The 25,483-nt window shown below is 43.4% G+C and overlaps 2 protein-coding genes across 3 annotated transcripts in view; both read right to left on the bottom strand.

Moving 5' to 3' along the window:
* ELP3 (elongator acetyltransferase complex subunit 3) overlaps positions 1–4,872 on the bottom strand; it is a 145,993-nt gene extending 141,121 nt beyond the window's left edge. The window contains exon 1 of the mRNA XM_088447560.1: positions 4,709–4,872. Within this exon, the coding sequence (XP_088303686.1) occupies positions 4,709–4,730 (22 nt within the window). The 5' untranslated portion in view covers positions 4,731–4,872. The remainder of the gene's footprint in view (positions 1–4,708) is intronic.
* Positions 4,873–20,576: 15,704 nt separating this feature from the next.
* FBXO16 (F-box protein 16) overlaps positions 20,577–25,483 on the bottom strand; it is a 55,587-nt gene continuing 50,680 nt past the window's right edge. For both annotated transcript variants that reach the window (XM_088447558.1, XM_088447559.1), the window contains exons 8-9: positions 24,493–24,709; positions 20,577–22,241 (exon numbers count right to left, since the gene is read on the bottom strand). In XM_088447558.1, the coding sequence (XP_088303684.1) occupies positions 22,174–22,241; positions 24,493–24,709 (285 nt within the window). In that variant the 3' untranslated portion in view covers positions 20,577–22,173. The remainder of the gene's footprint in view (positions 22,242–24,492; positions 24,710–25,483) is intronic.

Here is a 25,483-nt window from a genome sequence, read left to right as displayed (position 1 = left end):
CAGTATAGAATGTACAGAGGTGTGTGTATATACAGTATATAATGTACAGAGTGTGTATATACAGGATATAATGTACAGAGTGTGTATATACAGTATATAATGTACAGGGGGTGTATATACAGTATATAATGTACAGAGTGTGTATATACAGGATATAATGTACAGAAGTGTGTATATACAGTATATAATGTACAGGGGGTGTATATACAGTATATAATGTACAGAGTGTGTATATACAGTATATAATGTACAGAAGTGTGTATATACAGGATATAATGTACAGAAGTGTGTATATACAGTATATAATGTACAGAGTGTGTATATACAGTATATAATGTACAAAGGTGTGTGTATATATACAGTATATAATGTACAAAGGTGTGTGTATATACAGTATATAATGTACAGAAGTGTGTATATACAGGATATAATGTACAGAGGTGTGTGTATATACAGTATATAATGTACAGGGGATGTATATACAGTATATAATGTACAGAGTGTGTATATACAGGATATAATGTACAGAAGTGTGTATATACAGGATATAATGTACAGAGGTGTGTATATACAGTATATAATGTACAAAGGTGTGTGTATATACAGTATATAATGTACAAAGGTGTGTGTATATACAGGATATAATGTACAGAAGTGTGTATATACAGGATATAATGTACAGAGGTGTGTGTATATACAGTATATAATGTACAGGGGGTGTATATACAGTATATAATGTACAGGGAGTGTATATACAGTATATAATGTACAGGGAGTGTATATACAGTATATAATGTACAGGGAGTGTATATACAGTATATAATGTACAGGGGATGTATATACAGTATATTATGTACAGAGTGTGTATATACAGGATATAATGTACAGAAGTGTGTATATACAGGATATAATGTACAGGGGATGTATATACAGTATATAATGTACAGGGGATGTATATACAGTATATAATGTACAGAGTGTGTATATACAGTATATAATGTACAAAGGTGTGTGTATATACAGTATATAATGTACAAAGGTGTGTGTATATACAGGATATAATGTACAGAGTGTATATACAGTATAGAATGTACAGAGGTGTGTGTATATACAGTATATAATGTACAGAGTGTGTATATACAGTATATAATGTACAGAGTGTGTATATACAGTATATAATGTACAGGGGATGTATATACAGTATATAATGTACAGGGGGTGTATATACAGTATATAATGTACAGAGTGTGTATATACAGGATATAATGTACAGTGTGTATATACAGTATATAATGTACAGGGGATGTATATACAGTATATAATGTACAGAAGTGTGTATATACAGTATATAATGTACAAAGGTGTGTGTATATACAGTATATAATGTACAAAGGTGTGTGTATATACAGGATATAATGTACAGAGTGTATATACAGGATATAATGTACAGAGGTGTATGTATATACAGTATATAATGTACAGAGTGTGTATATACAGTATATAATGTACAGGGGGTGTATATACAGTATATAATGTACAGGGGGTGTATATACAGTATATAATGTACAGGGGGTGTATATACAGTATATAATGTACAGGGGGTGTATATACAGGATATAATGTACAGTGTGTATATACAGTATATAATGTACAGAGTGTGTATATACAGTATATAATGTACAGAGTGTGTATATACAGGATATAATGTACAGAGGTGTGTGTATATACAGTATATAATGTACAGGGGGTGTATATACAGTATATAATGTACAGGGAGTGTATATACAGTATATAATGTACAGGGAGTGTATATACAGTATATAATGTACAGGGAGTGTATATACAGTATATAATGTACAGGGGATGTATATACAGTATATTATGTACAGAGTGTGTATATACAGGATATAATGTACAGAAGTGTGTATATACAGGATATAATGTACAGGGGATGTATATACAGTATATAATGTACAGGGGATGTATATACAGTATATAATGTACAGGGGATGTATATACAGTATATAATGTACAGAGTGTGTATATACAGTATATAATGTACAAAGGTGTGTGTATATACAGTATATAATGTACAAAGGTGTGTGTATATACAGGATATAATGTACAGAGTGTATATACAGTATAGAATGTACAGAGGTGTGTGTATATACAGTATATAATGTACAGAGTGTGTATATACAGTATATAATGTACAGAGTGTGTATATACAGTATATAATGTACAGGGGATGTATATACAGTATATAATGTACAGGGGGTGTATATACAGTATATAATGTACAGAGTGTGTATATACAGGATATAATGTACAGTGTGTATATACAGTATATAATGTACAGGGGATGTATATACAGTATATAATGTACAGAAGTGTGTATATACAGTATATAATGTACAAAGGTGTGTGTATATACAGTATATAATGTACAAAGGTGTGTGTATATACAGGATATAATGTACAGAGTGTATATACAGTATAGAATGTACAGAGGTGTGTGTATATACAGTATATAATGTACAGAGTGTGTATATACAGTATATAATGTACAGAGTGTGTATATACAGTATATAATGTACAGGGGGTGTATATACAGTATATAATGTACAGGGGGTGTATATACAGTATATAATGTACAGGGGGTGTATATACAGTATATAATGTACAGGGGGTGTATATACAGTATATAATGTACAGAGTGTGTATATACAGGATATAATGTACAGTGTGTATATACAGTATATAATGTACAGAGTGTGTATATACAGTATATAATGTACAGAGTGTGTATATACAGTATATAATGTACAGGGGATGTATATACAGTATATAATGTACAGGGGGTGTATATACAGTATATAATGTACAGAGTGTGTATATACAGGATATAATGTACAGTGTGTATATACAGTATATAATGTACAGGGGATGTATATACAGTATATAATGTACAGAAGTGTGTATATACAGTATATAATGTACAAAGGTGTGTGTATATACAGTATATAATGTACAAAGGTGTGTGTATATACAGGATATAATGTACAGAGTGTATATACAGTATAGAATGTACAGAGGTGTGTGTATATACAGTATATAATGTACAGAGTGTGTATATACAGTATATAATGTACAGAGTGTGTATATACAGTATATAATGTACAGGGGGTGTATATACAGTATATAATGTACAGGGGGTGTATATACAGTATATAATGTACAGGGGGTGTATATACAGTATATAATGTACAGGGGGTGTATATACAGTATATAATGTACAGAGTGTGTATATACAGGATATAATGTACAGTGTGTATATACAGTATATAATGTACAGAGTGTGTATATACAGTATATAATGTACAGAGTGTGTATATACAGTATATAATGTACAGGGGATGTATATACAGTATATAATGTACAGGGGGTGTATATACAGTATATAATGTACAGAGTGTGTATATACAGGATATAATGTACAGTGTGTATATACAGTATATAATGTACAGGGGATGTATATACAGTATATAATGTACAGAAGTGTGTATATACAGTATATAATGTACAAAGGTGTGTGTATATACAGTATATAATGTACAAAGGTGTGTGTATATACAGGATATAATGTACAGAGTGTATATACAGTATAGAATGTACAGAGGTGTGTGTATATACAGTATATAATGTACAGAGTGTGTATATACAGTATATAATGTACAGAGTGTGTATATACAGTATATAATGTACAGGGGGTGTATATACAGTATATAATGTACAGGGGGTGTATATACAGTATATAATGTACAGGGGGTGTATATACAGTATATAATGTACAGGGGGTGTATATACAGTATATAATGTACAGAGTGTGTATATACAGGATATAATGTACAGAAGTGTGTATATACAGTATATAATGTACAAAGGTGTGTGTATATACAGTATATAATGTACAAAGGTGTGTGTATATACAGGATATAATGTACAGAGTGTATATACAGTATAGAATGTACAGAGGTGTGTGTATATACAGTATATAATGTACAGAGTGTGTATATACAGTATATAATGTACAGAGTGTGTATATACAGTATATAATGTACAGGGGGTGTATATACAGTATATAATGTACAGGGGGTGTATATACAGTATATAATGTACAGGGGGTGTATATACAGTATATAATGTACAGGGGGTGTATATACAGTATATAATGTACAGAGTGTGTATATACAGGATATAATGTACAGTGTGTATATACAGTATATAATGTACAGAGTGTGTATATACAGTATATAATGTACAGAGTGTATATACAGTATAGAATGTACAGAGTGTGTATATACAGTATATAATGTACAGAGTGTGTATATACAGGATATAATGTACAGAGGTGTGTATATACAGGATATAATGTACAGAGTGTGTATATACAGTATATAATGTACAGGGGATGTATATACAGTATATAATGTACAGGGGATGTATATACAGTATATAATGTACAGAGTGTGTATATACAGTATATAATGTACGGGGAGGGAGTGTATACTTATAATAATGTATAGAAGTGACAGCCATGTGGTGAGGGGTGACAGTCACACAGCTCCCGCAGCAGAAAAGCCACCCGGGATACTGTGACCCTGCCGGTAGCAGCTCAGGCTGTGCTGTGGGTGTCATTACTACTCACCCTGCTTCTTCCGCGGCTTCATGTTCGGGTTGTAGCCGGGTGTGCAGGACAGGGAACCGGAGACGTCACATAAACACCAGCAGCATGTGTGTACGGCGTGACAGGAGGGTCAGCCTGCGCCGGGAGCGAAGCCAGAAACTAACGGCGACCGGCATGGGACAAACCTCATAGTATGGGGAAACGCCAACAGTTATTTACTGATACTGCTTTGAGCCAGTGTCAGCGTGCTGCGTGACTGAGATACTGACTATATATACTGTATATATGCAGGGGGAGACACAGCAGCTTATTATTCTCACCCTCTATCTATCTATCTATCTATCTATCTATCTATCTATCTATCTATCTATCATCTATCTCATATCTATCTATATATCTATCTCATATCTATCTATATATCTATCATCTATCTCATATCTATCTATCATCTATCTCATATCTATCTATATATCTATCATCTATCTTATCTATCATCTACCTCATATCTATCTATCTATCTATCTATCATCTAACTCATATCTATCATCTGTCTCATATCTATCTATCTATATCATATCTATATATTTATATCTATCTCATATCTATCTATCTATCTATCTCATATCTTTCTATCTCCTATCTATGTATCTCATCTCTATATATCTATCTATCTATCTATCTATCTATCTCATATCTATCATTATCTATATCATCTATATATTTATCTCATATCTATATCTATCTATCTCATATCTATATATCTCATATCTTTCTATCTCTTATCTATCTCTGTATCTCATGTCTATTTCATATATATCTATCTATCTGTCTAAAATGTGCGCCTGCTCCATGTCTGGTGCAGGAGATCCGTCAGAAGCAGCTTCCCTTCCCTGTATACAGGACTCAGGATCACACCGTGCATTAGATACACGCCCACTGCGCTCCCATAAGTCATGGCGGTTATGTGCGCTCGCATTGTCGCCACCCAGCTGCCCTCCCCTTCGGAACGTCCAATTTTACGGAAAGACAGTTCCAACCGATTTCCGTCCAACTCAGAATAGGACGAACATATGCAAGAATGGGTATATGCACATGTGTGCACTGTATACAAAAACTCGCCGTTCGTCTCCGTGCGCAGAGATCCATCTGACCCCGTAGCCGGGGCTTCAGCCTGAATTACGGCACCTGGGAAATAAACCGGGAAAAGCAGAATCCGTCATCAGGTGGTGACTGGGGTGTAATGCCCTAATGTGTCAGGTTATGGGTTAATGAGCAGGATATCCAGCATCGCATTTTGAATGAGATACATCCCGCAACATACACGGTGCGGTGATTACTAGCGTCGGATGCATGTAGATTTGCGATTAAAACCGCTAAGGACATCTCTTCCAATTAAAGAGGGGGCCGGTGGGCTCTGCCTTTTTATTGTCAATCCCCATCATTTCTGAGGGCATCCCTGGGTGCGCGGCATTTGCAGAGGGGTGTGTGGTCACTGTAGTAGTGGGGGGTAGGGGGACACGTGGTTATGCCTCCCCTGCGCTACTGGGCCCCTAGAGAGATCTGGGCCAGAGTACTTTGTAAACTCTTGTCTGTACTCCCAACTCTCCTTCATTAACATCTGCGGCTGCCGCCTCACATTATTCAGTCAAGGTAACAAGAAGACACAGCGATACCTACACAACATGAAGTATCTTGTAACGGTAGGCAGTCAGGATGCTGAAGGGCGCCATGCCGGACGTCAGTATATACCGACGCCGGAACCCCGATGCTCGTCAGAATGCCAACGCCGCCATCCAGAAAGGATCAAGATACCGACGTTGGCAACCTGACCGCCAGCATCCTGCTGGTAAGTTTGCGGGTTAGGTTTAAGCCAGGGATGGGGGGGGGGTTAGGTTTAGGGACCTCCCGGGTGGGTTAGGGTTAGGCGCCGACCAGGGAGGGTCAGGTTTACACTGCGGGAAGGGGGGATTAGCTTTAGGCACCACCGGGGGGAGGGTTAGGCTACTTACTGGCCCCTGACGGGATCCTGATCATCGGGATGTCGCTGATGGTCTTCTGACCGCCGACATCGCGACTACTGGTCAATCATATATATTCCTCTAGTAACCCAGGGGCAGGTATCGGAAAGCCCCGTACAACCCTCTTTGGGTATTAGCTAATCGCATGATATAGGGCATACTCACCTACTCTCCCTGAATTTTGAAGTAGTCCCCGGAAACACTGGAAGGTCAATTCCGCAAATTGCGGGTCTATGGAGCGAAGGTGAAGCCAATGTGAAGTGATTCTAGAAGAATTGCGTCATTTTTGGCCCCACGCCCACCTCATAAACCTGCGATTCGCAGGGCCCTATGACAGGGGGCGCCTGACCCGCCCCCATCATGTATCAGCCTCATCTCCCCTCCAGACTTCCCCCCCAAAAGAGGGCACAGTGAAAGCTGGCAGGTGTGATATAGGGCAGGGGTTCCCCAATTTCCTTGAGTGGCGGCACCATGGAGAATCAGCATTTATATCACAGCACCCCTAGGCCCACAGCTTCTTATAGAAATTCAGAAACCAAAATATGAAATGGAGTAAATTGTGCTGACCTGTCACCCTTAGGCTCAGCCACGCCGTGGTGGACAGGGCTGCGTTTCTGTTTGTCTGTCTATTTTATGAATGGCAGCCACCAGTTCTGGTTTTGCCCATCACAATGACCATAAATAATTTAGGTACAGAGATGTGCGCTAATCACACAGCCGCGGCTTCTTTGTACGCAGCGGCTGCGTCATAATACGCTAACGTCGCAGGAGGCGTCTTGTGTAAATATACGTCCCCTGGCTTCTCTGATTCACCGCTGCGTCCACAGATGAAGCATCTGTGTAACATCGGTCATCTGAGTAACCTTCGGGTTACTGAGGGTGCCTGGGAAATTAACGCTGTAAAGCCAGTAAAGATGCAGCCGCTGGGCCCAGCATGACCCCCCCCCCACACCCTCTGCCCCCAAATGGCCACAGCTTGACAATTAGGCTTTGGCGTCCAAGCAGTCTTGCAGAACAATATCTGCACATGGGCAATGCGGCATCTGAACGCGGATCTCACCATCGGAGATGTACGTAAACCACTGGGTTTGCACACATCTCTGAATTAGGCCCTTAATTTGGATTTGGACCGCCAACCGGTATCCCTGCGAGTGCCCCTGGCTGAGGGGTACACGGCGCCCCCACTGTGGAGTAAACAGTGCCTTTTTGTAAGCGTGGCCACACCTACTTACAGCATACTTGCCGACAATGTGAGGCAGCCTAGATCGGCATAGCAGGGGTGGTGACATTAATTTGGAGGCGTGACTGCGTGATCGCAGCCACGCCCTCGCCACATAATGGCGAGATTAGCTGCATTGTGCGGACGGAGGCGGGGTCACGATGACGCGATTCAGCGCAAAACGCGTCATCGGCTCCCCTGGACTGCTCACTTACAAGGGGGAAGCGGACGCCGACTGGGGGGGTGTAGGCCGGCTGGGAGATTTTGCCGATCTTCCGGGGTGCTGGGAGCACCAATCAATTTTCTGGAGGCTCCCGACCATCCTGGGACAGTAGGCAAGTAAGACTAGGGGGCCTATTCATCAACACTAAAATAAAGTTTTTAAGGACATTTTCCTTAAATAACGTTATTTTGGTATTCATGAAACTTACCGCATCTGTTGGCAGTGCTGCGCATGCGCTGGTTTTACAGATGTAACAGCGCATGCGCAGCACTGTTTCCAGACGTGATAAGTTAGTGTAGGCAGGGAAAAGTATCTATTTCCCGAAAAGCTGTCATCGCAAAAATGACAGCTTTTCGGAATAGATACTTATGGAGAGGTGGAATGATGAATTCCACCTATAATTAGCTAGAACTCCATGAGAGTTCTAAAGCTAATTATCTCCAGAGAATTTTTACGTTTAATGAATAGGCCCCTATAGCTGCATACACACACAACGATTTAGTTAATGAACGATTTTAGTAAACGATTTTCTCCTTTGAAAAAATGAACTAAAATCGTTTACTAAAGTTGTTCATTTACTATGTTCATTTAAATGTAATGAACGATTTTTTAGAACTACAAACGATTTTTGCATATTCCCTTACTGAAAATCGTTGAGTTGACAAGTCTGACTGAACTACAAACGTGAACGTGGATGAACGAAAATCGTTCATCGTTTGACTCAGAAAGTGAACGATTTTTACAAACGATTATCGTTAAGCGATATCGTTTAACTATAATCGTTCAAAAAATCGTTATGTGTGTATGCACCTTTACAGTTTGAGGACCACAGCTATAGGGTAACGTGGTACCAGCCCAGGGGAGGTCCGGAGTACCGTGGAAGCATGGGAGTAGGTACACAGTTTGCGTTAGATGGGAACTATGGCTTGTGGTAATTATTAAGATACCTTTCACTGTTACAGTATATTGGTGTATTGTATAGCATTGCTAACTTATAATATATAATAAATATACCACTGTATCTTCCTCGCTGTCATGCTTGTGCGATCCTGAAGGTACATCAGGTACACAGTGAGCTCTGGCTCTAGAACCCAAGTACTTCACAGTGAATGATATTGGCTATGAACTGACAGATCGCTGGCAACTGATTTTCCGCATATATTATGAGATTGTGGTTTATAAGTAAATGGCTTTTAAAGCTGCCAAGTTTAGTAGGGAAAGTTTGTAATATCCAAGTTTGACCAGTAGGTGTCAGACAATCACCATCGTATCACCAGGACTCCTGTACAGGGCAGAACATGATTTTCCAGAGGTTTAACATTTACCGTATGTACAATGAATATGTAACATCTGTGGATGAAAGCAATAGTTTAATGTAAAGTGTTATCTGCTAAGTGAAAACAGTAATTACTGCATCATTCTACATTTGTAGCTTTACACTGCGATCTGGCATTCCTAGTCATCGTGTCTGGTGCGTGCCTAGGCGCGTTTTGCTAAAAGCACTGTTACATTTTACAATTATTATACAGGGGCTATAAAAAAAATTATTCACCTCCTTTGGCAGTTTTTACAATTAATTAAGGATTCTTACTACTAATTAACACAAAATAAGTTTTAATGCCAAATAAAGAAGACTCCCATACTCATTCTTAATTTCAAATAAAAATAATAATATTCTATATCCATCCTCCCCTTTTACCTCAGTAAGCCCAAGTGCAGTAAATTATCTACATAGGAAAGGTCAGTTAAAGTTTGCTAGTGCAATTACAAACGAAAGCTTCATCATGAGGATCAAAGAACGTCATACTTGCCTACTCACTCCGGGAGGCTCCCGATTTTTTTGGTAACCCCAATCTCCCGCATCCCACCCACTTCCTAGCGAAGTGGGTAGGGTGGGGAGATTTTGTAGGTCCGTATTGAGGGGGCAGGGCTTAATGCAGACAATCGCGTGATTTAGCCCCATCCCCTTTTCACGTGCCCACAAATCAAAGGGATTTACTGTAAAAGGGGGTGGGGCCTAATGACGGCTATAGCCCGGCCCTGCCCAACCCCCCGAAGCTGAGAGCACCAGGTCCTTTACGGCTGCTCCCAGAAAGGACTAATTAAAAGTTGGTAAGTATGAAGAACGTTTCTAAGAGAAGGCAAAAAAAGAGCTATTGAAACGAATCCTAATTGTTTATGATATAACGTGGTATATAAGAAGGCTATAATTCACTAATAAATCAGTGAATGAGAGATGGAGGCAGAGGCGGCCTGGCCAGTGACAGCTGATGCCCTGTAGCAACATTCTTGTGAGATTAGAAAAGCTGGGTATTAGGAGATGGTAGTGTGACTCCATGCCATGGTTGCCGATATTCTGGCTGCCCCTTCCAGGAGGGAGCAGTCAGATCAGCATGGCAGGGGGGCGTGGTCTGCACAAGGGGGTGGGGCTGGACTGCATACTGTCATTTGCGGGCGGAGCGGGGCCACACGTTTGCGTCATTTTGGCCCTGCCCCCCGATACACAATGCCGATATTATAGGCATTGTGAAGCAGGGGATGGGGACAAAATCGCGTCACATCCCCCCCTCCCCTTCCTGCTGCGGAGGTTTCTCAGCTTCACGCAGAGTGGTCGGAGGTGGAAGCATGCCTGCCTTTCTGGTATGCTCCATGCAGGGAGAGGGCCAGGTCCCCAGAGGCAGCCCGGACCCTATAGCAGCCACACTCCCTGCATTTACTGTAGCTACACCCTTACCTGTGAGTGGCAGCTGGTCTGCAAAAAATTGGAAAAGTGTGTCCGGTGGCACAATCCTTTCCGCAGATTGTTTCAGCAGATGCATATTGGGTATTGACTCTGCTGCAGGTCTCCAGTAGGAGTGTGCCAACAGTCTGGTGTGGAGTTGGATCCATGGAGGATTGAACACGTGTGTAGGAGTATTAAGTCATACAGCATCATATCAGATAAATAATTAGCTTTATCCATTGTTTCTAAACTAAAAACTGCATATAAAATGGAGGAAGGGGTGAGGGTGACAGGCTAAAATCTGTTATATAGCTCTTACCTGAAGATGTTATTCAGATTCTTTTTCTGAAGATGCTGCTATTCGGGACCATATTGGTAGATGTAATCCAAAGTCCTTAGAAGTATCCAAAGTCACTTAAATAAAGCAGGAACTACTCAGAGAGTATCAATGTAGGACAAAATGTCACCACAAAATGGCTGCCAGTAGCTGGGCATCCATTATATAGGGCTGTGACCTGCATTGTGACATCACAGTACATACAGGCAGCAGCTAGAGAAGGCTATAGCCACAAAATGGCTGCCAGTATCTGGGCATCCCTTATGCATTCGGTGTGATTTCAAATCCCGGCAGCAGCAGCCCGACAGAGGAGGAAATCCCGATTGTCCTAAAGGTAAGTATAATAAACTAACCTAATTCTACTCCCTAACCCTCCTTTAGGATGCCTAGCCCTAACCTCCTCCCCCTGTGCCTAACCCTAATCCCCCCTCTAAGTGCCTAAACCTAAGTCCCCCACTTCCCCGCTGCCTAAACCTAAGTCCACCCTGGCGTGCCTAACGCTAACCCTGCTTCCCCTAGCCTAACCCTAACCTCCTGGGGGGGTGTCTAACCCTAAGTCCCCCCCGGGAGTCCTAAACCTAACCCTCCCCCCCCCCCCCGCAGCTGTCCGCGCTTGGCGCCCGGCATCCCTTCGATCGGGATGCCGGGCGGCGGTCTCCCTGCGTCAGTAAAATGACAAGCGTCTAGATTTAGACGCCTGTCATTTAACCGTCGCCGGGATTAAGTAGTCGGGAAGCCGGCTTCCCGAACGTATACCGTTCCTTATATAGGGCTGTGACCTGCATTATGACATCACAGTGCATGCAGGCAGCAGCTAGAGATGGCTGTAGCTTAGATCAGCTCTGGGCCCTACCTGCCTAGATACTGAAAATACATCATGACCGGCCTGTTTCCCCATTAATGTGATCTTCCAAACAATAAAATAAAAGTAAACACCGCACTATTGGTTTAGGAAGAAAATGAAAATAGAAACTAGAGATAACTTAATGATTAATTTTGTATTGTAGGTTTGTGTAATTCTCTTCTTTTTCTTAAATGTCTATTTGTGTTTCTCACTGACATGATTTATCCTCAATTTAGGCTTTAAATCACAAAAACCTGCAATATCAGTAAGGGGATGTAAACACTTTATATATACTGTACACTTTACCAGGGCCGTAGCTAGGGTAGTGCGGCTGGTACCATCGCACAGGGCACCGCAGGGCAGGGGGCGCTGTTTGGGCCTGTCAAATTTCTGTTTATTATCATTCTTGCTTCTAACTTCCTCTTATTTCATCCCCAGCATCTCCTGGCCTCTCCTATCTCTTCCCTGGCCCTTCCCCATGAGGCCATGGCCCTCTCTCAGGTGCACTATATTATGTCCCTATTTATCCCCAGCATCTCCTGGCCTCCCCTATCTCTTCCCTGGCCCTTCGCCATGAGGCCATGGCCCTCTCTCAGGTGCACTATATTATGTCCCTATTTATCCCCAGCATCTCCTGGCCTCTCCTATCTCTTCCCTGGCCCTTCCCCATGAGGCCATGGCCCTCTCTCAGGTGCACTATATTATGTCCCTATTTATCCCCAGCATCTCCTGGCCTCCCCTATCTCTTCCCTGGCCCTTCGCCATGAGGCCATGGCCCTCTCTCAGGTGCACTATATTATGTCCCTATTTATCCCCAGCATCTCCTGGCCTCCCCTATCTCTTCCCTGGCCCTTCCCCATGAGGCCATGGCCCTCTCTCAGGTGTACTATATTATGTCCCTATTTATCCCCAGCATCTCCTGGCCTCCCCTATATCTTCCCTGGCCCTTCCCCATGAGGCCATGGCCCTCTCTCAGGTGCACTATATTATGTCCCTATTTATCCCCAGCATCTCCTGGCTGCCCCTATCTCTTCCCTGGCCCTTCCCCATGAGGCCATGGCCCTCTCTCAGGTGCACTATATTATGTCCCTATTTATCCCCAGCATCTCCTGGCCTCCCCTATCTCTTCCCTGGCCCTTCCCCATGAGGCCATGGCCCTCTCTGAGGTGCACTATATTATGTCCCTATTTATCCCCAGCATCTCCTGGCCTCCCCTATCTCTTCCCTGGCCCTTCCCCATGAGGCCATGGCCCTCTCTCAGGTGCACTATATTATGTCCCTATTTATCCCCAGCATCTCCTGGCCTCCCCTATCTCTTCCCTGGCCCTTCCCCATGAGGCCATGGCCCTCTCTCAGGTGCACTATATTATGTCCCTATTTACCCCCAGCATCTCCTGGCCTCCCCTATCTCTTCCCTGGCCCTTCCCCATGAGGCCATGGCCCTCTCTCAGGTGCCCTATACTATGTCCCTATTTATCCCCAGCATCTCCTGACCTCCCCTATCTCTTCCCTGGCCCTTCCCCATGAGGCCATGGCCCTCTCTCAGGTGCACTATACTATGTCCTATTTATCCCCAGCATCTCCTGGCCTCTCCTATCTCTTCCCTGGCCCTTCCCCATGAGGCCATGGCCCTCTCTCAGGTACACTATATTATGTCCCTATTTATCCCCAGCATCTCCTGGCCTCACCTATCTCTTCCCTGGCCCTTCCCCATGAAGCCATGGCCCTCTCTCAGGTGCACTATATTATGTCCCTGTTTATCCCCAGCATCTCCTGGCCTCTCCTATCTCTTCCCTGGCCCTTCCCCATGAGGCCATGGCCCTCTCTCAGGTGCACTATATTATGTCCCTGTTTATCCCCAGCATCTCCTGACCTCCCCTATCTCTTCCCTGGCCCTTCCCCATGAAGCCATGGCCCTCTCTCAGGTGCACTATATTATGTCCCTATTTATCCCCAGCATCTCCTGGCCTCCCCTATCTCTTCCCTGGCCCTTCCCCATGAAGCCATGGCCCTCTCTCAGGTGCACTATATTATGTCCCTATTTATCCCCAGCATCTCCTGGCCTCCCCTATCTCTTCCCTGGCCCTTCCCCATGAGGCCATGGCCCTCTCTCAGATGCACTATATTATGTCCCTATTTATCCCCAGCATCTCCTGGCCTCCCCTATCTCTTCCCTGGCCCTTCCCGATGAGGCCATGGCCCTTTTTTGGGTGCATTATGTCCCTTTGAAAAATGAGGGGGGCGCCAATGCTCTTTCTGGCACAGGGCACCAAAAAGTCTAGTTACGGCTCTGCACTTTACAATAGAAGAATTTACAAGTTGATGGGCACGAAGGTAAAAATACTTTTCTTGTTTATTGTCTCCAGTAGTTTCTTTTCTTTGTTTCCATATTATCAATGGAGAGCAGAGGAGTTTAACTTCACGGAGGATCACCCAATTCATAGGGGTCACAGGAAGACCTATGGGGACCCCATAGCAAAATGTCCCCATAGCCCCCTCCCCTCCTGTGCATATTATTTTGCAGTTTATCCATCTTGATTGTAAATGATCTCATATCTGCCAACTTAGATTAAATGAATGATGATTAGCATGTAGTAAGTTTTCTAAACAGAAAAAATGTTTTTTTTACAAAAATGACAGTCTCCCTAATCCTAACTTTTTATGATATCATGTGGTATACAAGAAGTGTGTGATTCACTAATAAATCAGTCGGTGAGGAGACAGGGTGGTGGAGCGGGCCGGGCCAGTGACAGCTGATGCCCTGCAGCGGCATTCTGGTGGGAATAGAAAAGCTGGCCTGAGGAGGTGACAGTGTAACTTGGTGCAGGGAGAGGGCCTGGCCCCAGAGGCGGCCTGGGTCCCGTAGAATTCGCACTTCCTGCACTCAGTGTAGCTACACCATTGGGCCCAGTGCCGATTCGCATCGCATTTCATTTTTTTCTGGAGGGGGTGTGGTCAGTCCTTCTGGATTTGGCCACATCCCCTTAGTGACTAGGCCCTATGGATGTCTCAACGGTCTTGTCTGCAAGTTAATGTGGAGGAATATTGGACCTCATTCAGTCGGTCGAAGCGGCCGCACGCGGTCGTACGGAAAAAGGGTCCGGATATTCAAAGGATTCCCTCGCAAGTTGCGTCCCTAAGTTCGGATCGGTAGTTGGCCGACCAAGGGGAGGAAGCGGTCGGAAGCCAGAAAAATACGCCCCCTTCTCGTACGCTTTGCACGTCATCTCCGGGTAAATAAGGATTAATCGAGACCATCGGGAACCATCGGAACTGGTCGTAGAGCTTAAGGTTGACCGTACCCTCTCTTAAGCTCTACGATCATGTCAGTGTAAAAACCTCCCAGGTCACATGTGCCATGACGCTACTTTGTTAATTATGCACTCCCATAATCCGTATGCACTTCCATAATCCGTATGCACTCCCATAAAACGCCGTTCGCATAATGAGGCACACCTGCGTTCGGATCTCCACTCCCCCGTTTTCAAGCACCTTCCCCTGTTACCACCCACAAACGCCTCCATCTGTCACTCAAACTACCGACCTGGCTGTGTTCAAGGAGAGAGAAATTTCTGATCGTAGCGGCTAGTTTGCACACGCGCATTGCGAACTTTACGCATGCGCAGTATAGCGAACATTGGTGGCGTACGACCGTGCGGCCGCTTCGACCGACTCTGAATGAGGTCCTTTGTGCTTTTTTATATAAGCTGTAGGTGCTGTAGGTGGAGAATATTGCTATGATGGTGCTATTGCAAAAAATAGCGAGATGCAGCCACTCTTGGACTTGCGTGCTACGCAGAATCAGCCCCATAGACGGGATTTACAAATAAAATGGTGGTATAACAATATTGTATTTGTTAAAGGGAGTCAGGACCTCATTCAGAGTCGGTCGTTGCGGCCGCTCGGTCGTTAAGGGAAATGGGGCCGGATATGCAAATGAAGCGCTCGCAAGTTGCGTCGTTAAGATGGGATCGTTAGCTGGACGAGCGAGGGGAGGATGCGGCCGTAACACTAAAAATACGTCCCCTTCTCGTTCGCAATACACATCTCCGGGCATATAAGGATTAATCGAGACCATCGGAGCTGGTCGTAGAGCTTAAGGTAGACCATACCCTTTCTTAAGCACTACGATCTCGTCAGTGTAAAAACCTCCCATGTCACATGTGCCATGACACTACTTAGTCAATTATGCACTCCCATAAAACGCCGTTTGCATAGTCAGGCACGCCTGCATTCGGACCTCCACTCCCCGGTCACAAGCACCTTCCCCTGTTACCACCCACAAACGCCTCATCCTGTCACTCAAACTAACGACCTGGCCAAGTTGAAGGAGAGAAAAATTTCCGAGCGCAACAGCTAGTTTTGCGAAACTTACTCATGCGCAGTATAGCGAACATCGCTGGGTACGACCGAGCGGCCGCTTACGACCGACTCTGAATGAGGTCCCCAGTCCCAAAGACAAGTTAAGACGAAACAGTCATAGCTACTGTTCTATATAATCCACCGTGATTTGTCCGCAATGTAAGCACTTTACGCACTTGCTGTAACCATATCACGGGCAGAAGGCCGTATGTTAAGGAGTAGTGGTGCTCAAATAAAAAAGAACGTAATACAAGGAAAAAAATCAGGCATAAATTTAATTACATTTGCCAAAAGTGTACGACATAATAGACTATATCAATAAAACAAATCTGTGATAGTATGATACTGAATGTGCACTATGGGCCTGATTCAGAGCCGGTCGCTATTTGCATTCGCTCGTCCTGAAAATAGGGGTGGCTATTCAAATGAACCGTTCGCTGTTTGCGGTCTGTTCACGCCTCTAGGTCTGAACGAGCGAACAAAACTTGCGGTCGTTTTTTGGGAAACTACGCCCCCTGGCCGCTCGCATCCTACGTCATGTCCGCTATTTATTAGATTAATCGAGTAAATCGAACAGGGTATGAGCTGCTCGCTATTCTTGTGGTTGGTTTTTGCTACCACAATCATGCGAGCAGTTCTGGCTATAAAATAACCCAGTGACGTGGTCAATGACGCTGCTGTTTTAATTATGCACACCCATAAAACGCCCGTTTTGACCTTTAAGCACGCCTGCGATCGGATCGCCACTCCCCGTTTTCAAGCACCTTCCCGTTACCACCCACATACGCCTCATCCTGTCACTCAAATTATCAGGCATTCGCTATTTTGCGAGCACATGAATTTCGGCCGCATTGACTGGTTCGGGCATGCGTATAACGATCCGTACGCATGCGCAGTTGGGCAAACATCGCTCGGAGCGAACGAGCGGCCGCTTACGAGCGGCTCTGAATCAGGCCCTATATTACCAGCATATAAAAAAAATCTTTTAATAGAACATTTTTACACTTATCTGAAGTAGAATAACAGCATTAGTTAAAAATATATTTGCAATACATAAGTGAGCACACAAACGTATAAATAGCACTCTAAAGAAAACATAAAAATATCAAGCTTTAAGTAAGTCCAACTAGCTCCCATTAGTATGTCTGATTTTATGTACGGATATCAGGACAGTGCAATAATACACTATAATACAACAACTTTTGTATTACTGAACTAACAAATCTGCCATCGTTTTATCTGTCCCATCGGTTTTTGATAGCTGTATTAGGGCCTGATTCAGAGCCGGACGCAATTAGCGCTTGCTCGTCCAGAAAAAAGGGGTGGCTATTCAAATCAACCGTTCGCTCTTTGCGGTCTGTTCACGCCTCTAGGTCTGAACGAGCAAAAAAACCTTGCGGTCGTTTTTTGAAAAAATACGCCCCCTGGCCGCTCGCATCCTACGTCATGTCCGCTATTTATTAGATTAATCGAGTACATCGACCAGGGTATGAACTGCTCGCTATTCTTGGGGTTGGTTTTTCCTACCACAATTTTGCAAGCATGTCTGACTATAAAATAACCAAGTGACGTGGTCAATGACGCTGCTGTTTTAATTATGCACACCCATAAAACGCCCGTTTTGATCTTTAAGCACGCCTGCGTTCTGATCACCACTCCCCATTTTCAAGCACCTTCCCCCGTTACCACCCACATACGCCTCCTCCTGTCACCCAAAATAGTAGGCATTCGCTATTTTGCGAGCACATGAATTTCGACCGCACTGACTGGTTCGCGCATGCGTATAACGATCCGTACGCATGCGCAGTTGGGCAAACATCGCTCGGAGCGAACGAGCGGCCGCTTACGAGCGGCTCTGAATCAGGCCTTTAGTCTTTAAGAAGCTGCTGGGTGGAGCATCTCTATCTTGCATTAAAGGCATTTCAGTATACTGAGTGACAGGCTTGCAGTCTCCTAGGTAACTGGTATGCTCTACCAATTGGTGCATTCACCCACAGTGGCTGCTGGCTAATGATTTCACAACATGACTGAAAGTAAATAAATGACAAGTTATGTTTTTCCTTCTCAGCTCTTTGTCCTACAAGTGCATCTTTTAATTTCATAACGATTCCGATCGAACAATTCATAATGCTATATATATATAACTCCTAAAAAAGTAAAAACTTTAAGTGCATGGGAAATCAAAATGTAATTAAAACATAATCGTTACTTTGACACAAACCATAAAAAAATCTATTTTAGGTGGAATATGGTATAAAGGGCCTGATTCAGAGCCATTCGTAAGTGGCAGCTCGTTCGCTCCGAGCGATGTTTGCCCAACTGCGCATGCGTACGGATCGTTATACGCATGCGCGAACCAGTCAGTGCGGCCGAAATTCATGTGCTCGCAAAATAGCGAATGCCTGCTAATTTGAGTGACAGGATGAGGCGTATGTGGGTGGTAACAGGGAAAGGTGCTTAAAAACGGGGAGTGGAGATCCGATCGCAGGCGTGCTTAAAGGTCAAAACGGGCGTTTTATGGGTGTGCATAATTAAAACAGCAGCGTCATTGACCACGTCGCTGGGTTATTTTATAGCCAGAACTGCTCGCAAAATTGTGGTAGCAAAAACCAACCACAAGAATAGCGAGCAGCTCATACCCTGTTCGATGTACTTGATTAATCTAATAAATAGCGGACATGACGTAGGATGCGAGCGGCCAGGGGGCGTAGTTTCCCAAAAAACGACCGCAAGTTTTGTTCGCTCGTTCAGACCTAGAGGCGTGAACAGACCGCAAACAGCGAACGGTTCATTTGAATAGCCACCCCTATTTTCTGGACGAACGAGCGCAAATAGCGACCGGCTCTGAATCAGGCCCAAAATCCCTTAATGGCTCAATTTCTCCTGCTTGGGTGGTAATAGATTTTGGGAGCGGGGCTTCGACAACCCTGAATATGATCAGACCTTGAACATGAAAAAATGTCCCAAATGGAACTATGAAGGAATTGGGTTACCCAACAAATCAAAAGAGCTAGTAACATTTTGGATTTTATTTAACGCACTTAGGGCCTGATTCAGACCCGGACGCTATTTGCGGACGCTCGATCTTAAAAAGGGGCCGGATATTTATATTGAGCGCTCGCGCTTTGCGGTGTGTTGACGCCTCTATGTCTGAGCGAACGTCCGAAAAGTGCGCTCGCTATTTGCTATTTTGTAAAGATGCCCCTTTGCCGTTCGCATCACACGTCATCTCCGGTATTTATTAGATTAATCGGGTACATCGAAAGTCATCTGAACTGCTCGCAGTGCTTGTGGTAGGATTTACTTCCCGCTATCACTGCGAGCAGTTCAGGCTAAAAGACAACCAAGTGACGTGGTAGATGACGCTCCTTTACTAATTATGCACTCCCATTAAACGCCGTTTTGACCGTTAGGCACGCCTGCGTTCGGATCTCCCCCATTTTCAAGCACCTTCCCCTGTTACCACCCACAAACGGTACATTCTGTCAATCAAATTAGCAGCCCCTCGTTGTTTTACGTGCGCACGATTTCCGACCGCAATGACTGGTTTGCGCATGCGCATTGCGAACCATACGCAGTTGTGCGAACATCGCTCAGAGCGAACGAGCGGCCGCTTAAGAGCGTCTCTGAATCAGGCCCTTAATCCAAGACAAAAGTATTTTTTCTCTGTTTTGGATGGAAATAGACTTTGAACTTGAATGAAATCTGGAATTCTCATGCAATGAAAAATCTGTGTGTTCTATCTCTAATAGTACATAATAATGTATACTATGTAATATTTATTTTGTACATGTCACGCTTTTCAAGCAACAAAGTTCAGTAAACATAGATTACACTCACGATGCTAGAAATGATTAATAGGCTGTATACTGACATTTATAAATGTCTCAGAGTACAGTAGCTGGGAAATACAGCACAAAGGAAGGGGAAGCTTTTCATAATGTTTAACAACTAAATTGCTGTCCTGTATTCAAAAAGTGTCAGGGCGACTTGCTAAATCATGCTTGCAGCATCGGGCCTGCCTGGGCAATATTTTAATATTTAAAAATCACATATATAATCATATAAAGGCATACCCACATGAATCCGGATTTGCACTGTGCATTTTATTTTTTACATTTACAATATCTTGGTTGCAACAACGGATATTCTCTAAGGCAGCAGCAAAGTGATTTATTTATTTATTTAAAATAATAAAAATATACAAATTGGAAAAACATTATCTTCAAAACAATTTTTACAACCAAAACAAAAACTTGCAGATTGAAAATTTGGTAAAATGTAAAAAAAAAATAATAATAAAAAAAAATAATATAAAAAAAAAATATTTTAACATGCTACCACTTCTGAGAACAGCATCATATTTTTTCCCCTCAATGCTTCATATCTTTTCAATTGAAAGGAAAAATGTATACAGTTGAGTTTAAATAATGTTTTCGGTCTCAATGCCTGATGAGGAGGATAAAAGCAATTATGTCCAGTTTTTTGACCTGCGGTGAAAGTTCAGCTAATCCATTAAGCGTGATCCTACGAGACAACGGCCCGAGGTGACCGGGCGAGGATGGGTCACTGTGCATTGTAAGTGCAGATTTAGTTACATTATTAGTGTGTAAAGGCTGTTATCTGATCCGTGTTACACCAGATACATCACACTTGGAAATGGACGTGCAAACAACCTGGGATCCTGACAGTGTCATTGTATATACTGGTAACCTGTCACTGTTATTAATTATCGGTGATGTAAAACGAATGCCTTCCAACATGTACCAATAAATAAAACAAGAATAAATGATTTATTGGCTGTTTGCAGGAAAGTCATCAGTAGATTCTTATGAAATTAGTGTGAAGATATATGACTGAAATCATATTTATGCTGTGTTTGACCCCCTGTGGTCTTGTGATCTGCAAAGTATAATATTTTTATAATTGGAGGTTAAATCATTGTCAAACTACAATATTGAAAGCTGACATAAATAATCCACAAGTAATAAAAATAAGGTAGAAATCTCCTATAGAGTATAAAAAAGACAAACATAAGGTGAACATAATGAATGGAGTAAGAGCAGGAAGCTTTCCTATTTTCCTAAACAAAAATGTTTACAATATATGTTTTTGTACATTCAAGTTTTTCCCCCTCCACTGTGATGTCACCAGGATGGCCGGTGATGGGCCATACCTGGGGGAGTAGAACAATAGGATAGACTGTAGATTGGACCTAAGGCTTTGTGATGTCACCATGATGGCCGATGCCAGACAATACCTGGGAAGGGTAGACCAATAGGATAGATTGTAGATTGGACCCAAGGCTCTGTGGCGTCACCATGATGGCCGTTGATAGACAATACCTGGGGTAGCAGAACAATAGGATAGACTGTAGATTGGACCCAAGGCTCTGTGGTGTCACCATGATGGCCGTTGATAGACAATACCTGGGGTAGCAGAACAATGGGTTATACTGTACATTGGATCTAAGGGTCTGTGATGTCACCATGATAGCCGGTGATAGACAATACCTGGTGGAGCAGAACAATGGGATATACTGTAGATTGGACCTGATCTCTCCAGGATGGCCGATCTAAGGCTCTGAGAAATACAAATAAGCAGGATGAGTCAATGCTTTGTGGGCAGGAGAAGGACCAGATCTCAGAAACGATACCCCGTGTGGGTACCTTGGTCCACTTGACTTGGCTCGTCTATCTAAAAACAGGTTATGTGACGTCAGGTGCTGGGGTGGGGGCAACGCTAATGACACCCTGGCTTCCTATTCTTCGTCTGATCCGTGGTTTGACGGAGGGATCTGCCAAGGCTGACTCTCAAATAGAGCGATAGCTGACAAGACAAAAACACACAGAAGAGATTAGGTGGGGAAATAAAAAACACATTGTACAATGAACATGTCAGAAATTTTAGCTGGTACTTAAAACTGTCCCTGGTTTCAGAAATGACTGGTTATTACTGTCACAATGAGCACAAACTAGAGTGAAGAAGAAGTGTAAAAAGTTTAGAATATTAGTGAGTTAATAATGTCTTTGACTGACGTCTTTGGCTGCTGTCTTACAGTCATTTTTATGAGTTCATTTTAATTATTTTTCTATGACATTTAAACAAATGGGTATAAATATAAGTGAAGATTTACATTATTGTGCATTCTCTATATCAATGAAGGTTTATAATAAAGGTTTTTATTAAACATTATGTGGATTTTAAGCTATATAATAAGCAATAAATGAACCCATAATATGACTGTGCTGCGTGGCCTTGTAATCTTTCTTGAATAGGGAAAAACCCAAATGTCCATTATTTCTTGCCAACATTTTCCGTCGGATTCTATGCACAAATATCCTGCCACCCCCACAGGGCCGTGAAGAGCCGGACCGGACCCCATTACTGATCATGGGCGTAGCCTAATCGCGGGAGATGTGGCCACGCCCCCTTATATTTTTATTTTTGAAGAATCCTATTTGTAGTCGGCGCAAATCCAGGGGGGGGGGGGGGCCGCAATCAGTGTGATCACTCGCCCCCACAGACAGAGGAGAGGAGACTGCTGCTGCTGTTCAGCTGTCTCCCTGTTCTCCCACTGAAGCCCACCACACGGCAGTGTGTTCTGGGGTGCTGACAGGTAAGAGGAAGTGGGGGGGCGCGTCGGTCCCGGGCCCCTCCAACAAGCCCGAGTAATAGATGCCAGCTCCTCCCCCTCTCTGCGCCCTTGCACCCCCATATAAAGGGGTTACACGTATAGGGAAGCACACAAGTCCGTTTTGCGGGTGCATATTGCACTGCGCATGGTCTGTTGCAGAGGATACGCAACTTTGAGCAACTACAGATGTGTCAGATTCAGACCCATCTCCACATGCATATATGTGTGGGTTTAGCTGGGCGATCGCACGTAAAATAAGTTTTCCGTGGGCGTGTGGGAGCGGAATTGCCAGCAATTCAGGCCTCAGCATACGCAGAGATCTGTCTGATTTCAGACACAGCCAACATTGAATACAGGCGAATATACGGACTCATCTCCGTCACCGCAATGCAGCCGCACCTGCGTCAGGCCTGTAGATCGTAGGTGTGAGAGAGCTGCGTCTGGCACTTTAGTAAGTAGGGATTGAAATTAGGGATGTGCAGGCTCGGATTAGTTTGGATTTTCCCGCCAAATTCTGATTATTTTTTTTCCCGCCAAAAATCAGGTCTCAGAAAGAGGCAAAACGTCATCTTTCATGGACTTTTGTCCAGGAATGATGATGTTTGTCCATGAAAGATGAGGTTTTGCCTGATTCTGAGACCCGATTTTTGACGGGAAAAATCAGAACTTGGCGTGAAAATCAGAACTAATCCGAGCCTGCACATCCCTAATTGAAATAGGTCAATCGTGTAACGTTCATTTCTACTTGCATTTATATTTCTGATCGATGAGATGTAGGACATTAAATCATTAAAATAAAATCCTTTAATCCTTTACAGTGATAGTGGGTAGTTGGGCAGCTCCTGGAATAAATTAGGCAGTGTGATGAATGGGCTAGTGAGGGTAAGAATCGTGTCAGCGGCCATATCTATATTTTCACCTGATACGTCTTTTGCCGCAGCCAAGGCCGCCGACTGCTCCACCAGGCTTTGGTACTGGGAAGGGGCGAGGCCAACTCGGGGAGGAGTGGCCAGATCACCCTCCTTACAAAACATTACAAATATAGTATGTGTGGGAGCACGTGCGCATACTGCACAGGGGGGCACTGTTGGCAGATTCAGTGGAGTGGGGGTGGGGCGAGTGCGATTACTCCCCCCGCACATCACACAGGGAGAGAGGAGACTGACTGAAGCAGCCTCTCGCCCCAGCCCTGCACGCATCATCGGTGCACCATCTAAAACTTGCACCAACCCTATGGCAGGAGCAGTTTCTCCACCTGAGTATGGCGTACTGCGTGAGCGGCTGTGCGTCTTAAGACGCACCCGTTGTCAGCGACATCAGTTACCGCCTAGCCACGCCCGTTACCTAAAATTCACACTCCCTGCGTCCCAATCGTATCGGCTGTGCCTGTAATAACTTATTTATATGACATTTTATCTGTAACGTGTAGATATTATAACATACTTGGGGAACTCCTCGATGTCCGGGTACAGGCTTTCCTTCCCTTCTCAGACAGTTTTGGGACGCCCGCCCGAACTGGCGCGGGCCGTATTCCGGCATTCCACATCGTGGTCTGCGCCAGGCTCTTTGCTGTTGTCTTATTCACCGGGTATTCTCCGGGCCGCTGAGTGGCCCAGTTCGGTCTGGCTTGTCGCTTTCCAAATTCAGCCGAAAGTGACATCTATGGAAACATGACACGTTAGTTGTACCGACCAACCTTTGTTTGTCATCATCCACAGCACTGAGGGGGGCGTCCATCCAAAATAAAAGGGGATCCAACAGACATGGTAAGCTCTATTTTATTTTTTTATTTTAATTCCTCCAACCAAAATAAAATTTTCAGCTGCGGGTGGCCTTCACTGTTAAACTATAAAGCGGCAATCCCACAAAGGCTTTTTTTATTCTTAAATTACAAGTTAAGTATATTTTAAGCATGCATCTGTCTAAGAGCTGTCCGCTAACAAATCATTATCTCCTTTTCAAAATCTCTCTGGATGGAAAAACCAAGTATGGCCATCAGACATAAACACAAGCCCACAAACACTCAGCATGTGATGTGGAGGCAGATGGGGTGCTGAGGGTGTTTCACACTGAAACTAGAGCGGAGAGTGGTGTTTTAAAGCCTCTCTGCTCACTGTGTCATGTGACTGTGGTTGCCATAGTAGTTCTATAACATGTTGCATAATTAAAAAATAATTAAAACTGCCCTTAAGAAAAAAAAAAAAAACAAGGGAAAAAGGCAATTACCAAGCTGCTCCTTATAGCCTGGAAGAGTGATTTATAATGGTGTTGCTACTTTAAAGTGCTACAATTGTTAATGTATAATGTATTCATATTTTGTGTGCATATCAACCACTATGTACAATATAAGAAACTGTAAAAAATCAGACTAATTTATGAACTGCACATAAAAGGGAAAAAGAATTTGCCCAGTTAAACATCTCAAATATTGTGT

Source organism: Taudactylus pleione, unplaced genomic scaffold, assembly GCF_031769625.1.
Source record: "Taudactylus pleione unplaced genomic scaffold, aTauple2 ptg000434l, whole genome shotgun sequence".
NCBI classification, from domain to species: domain Eukaryota; kingdom Metazoa; phylum Chordata; class Amphibia; order Anura; family Myobatrachidae; genus Taudactylus; species Taudactylus pleione.
This window is presented reverse-complemented; position numbering and strand designations above follow the sequence as displayed.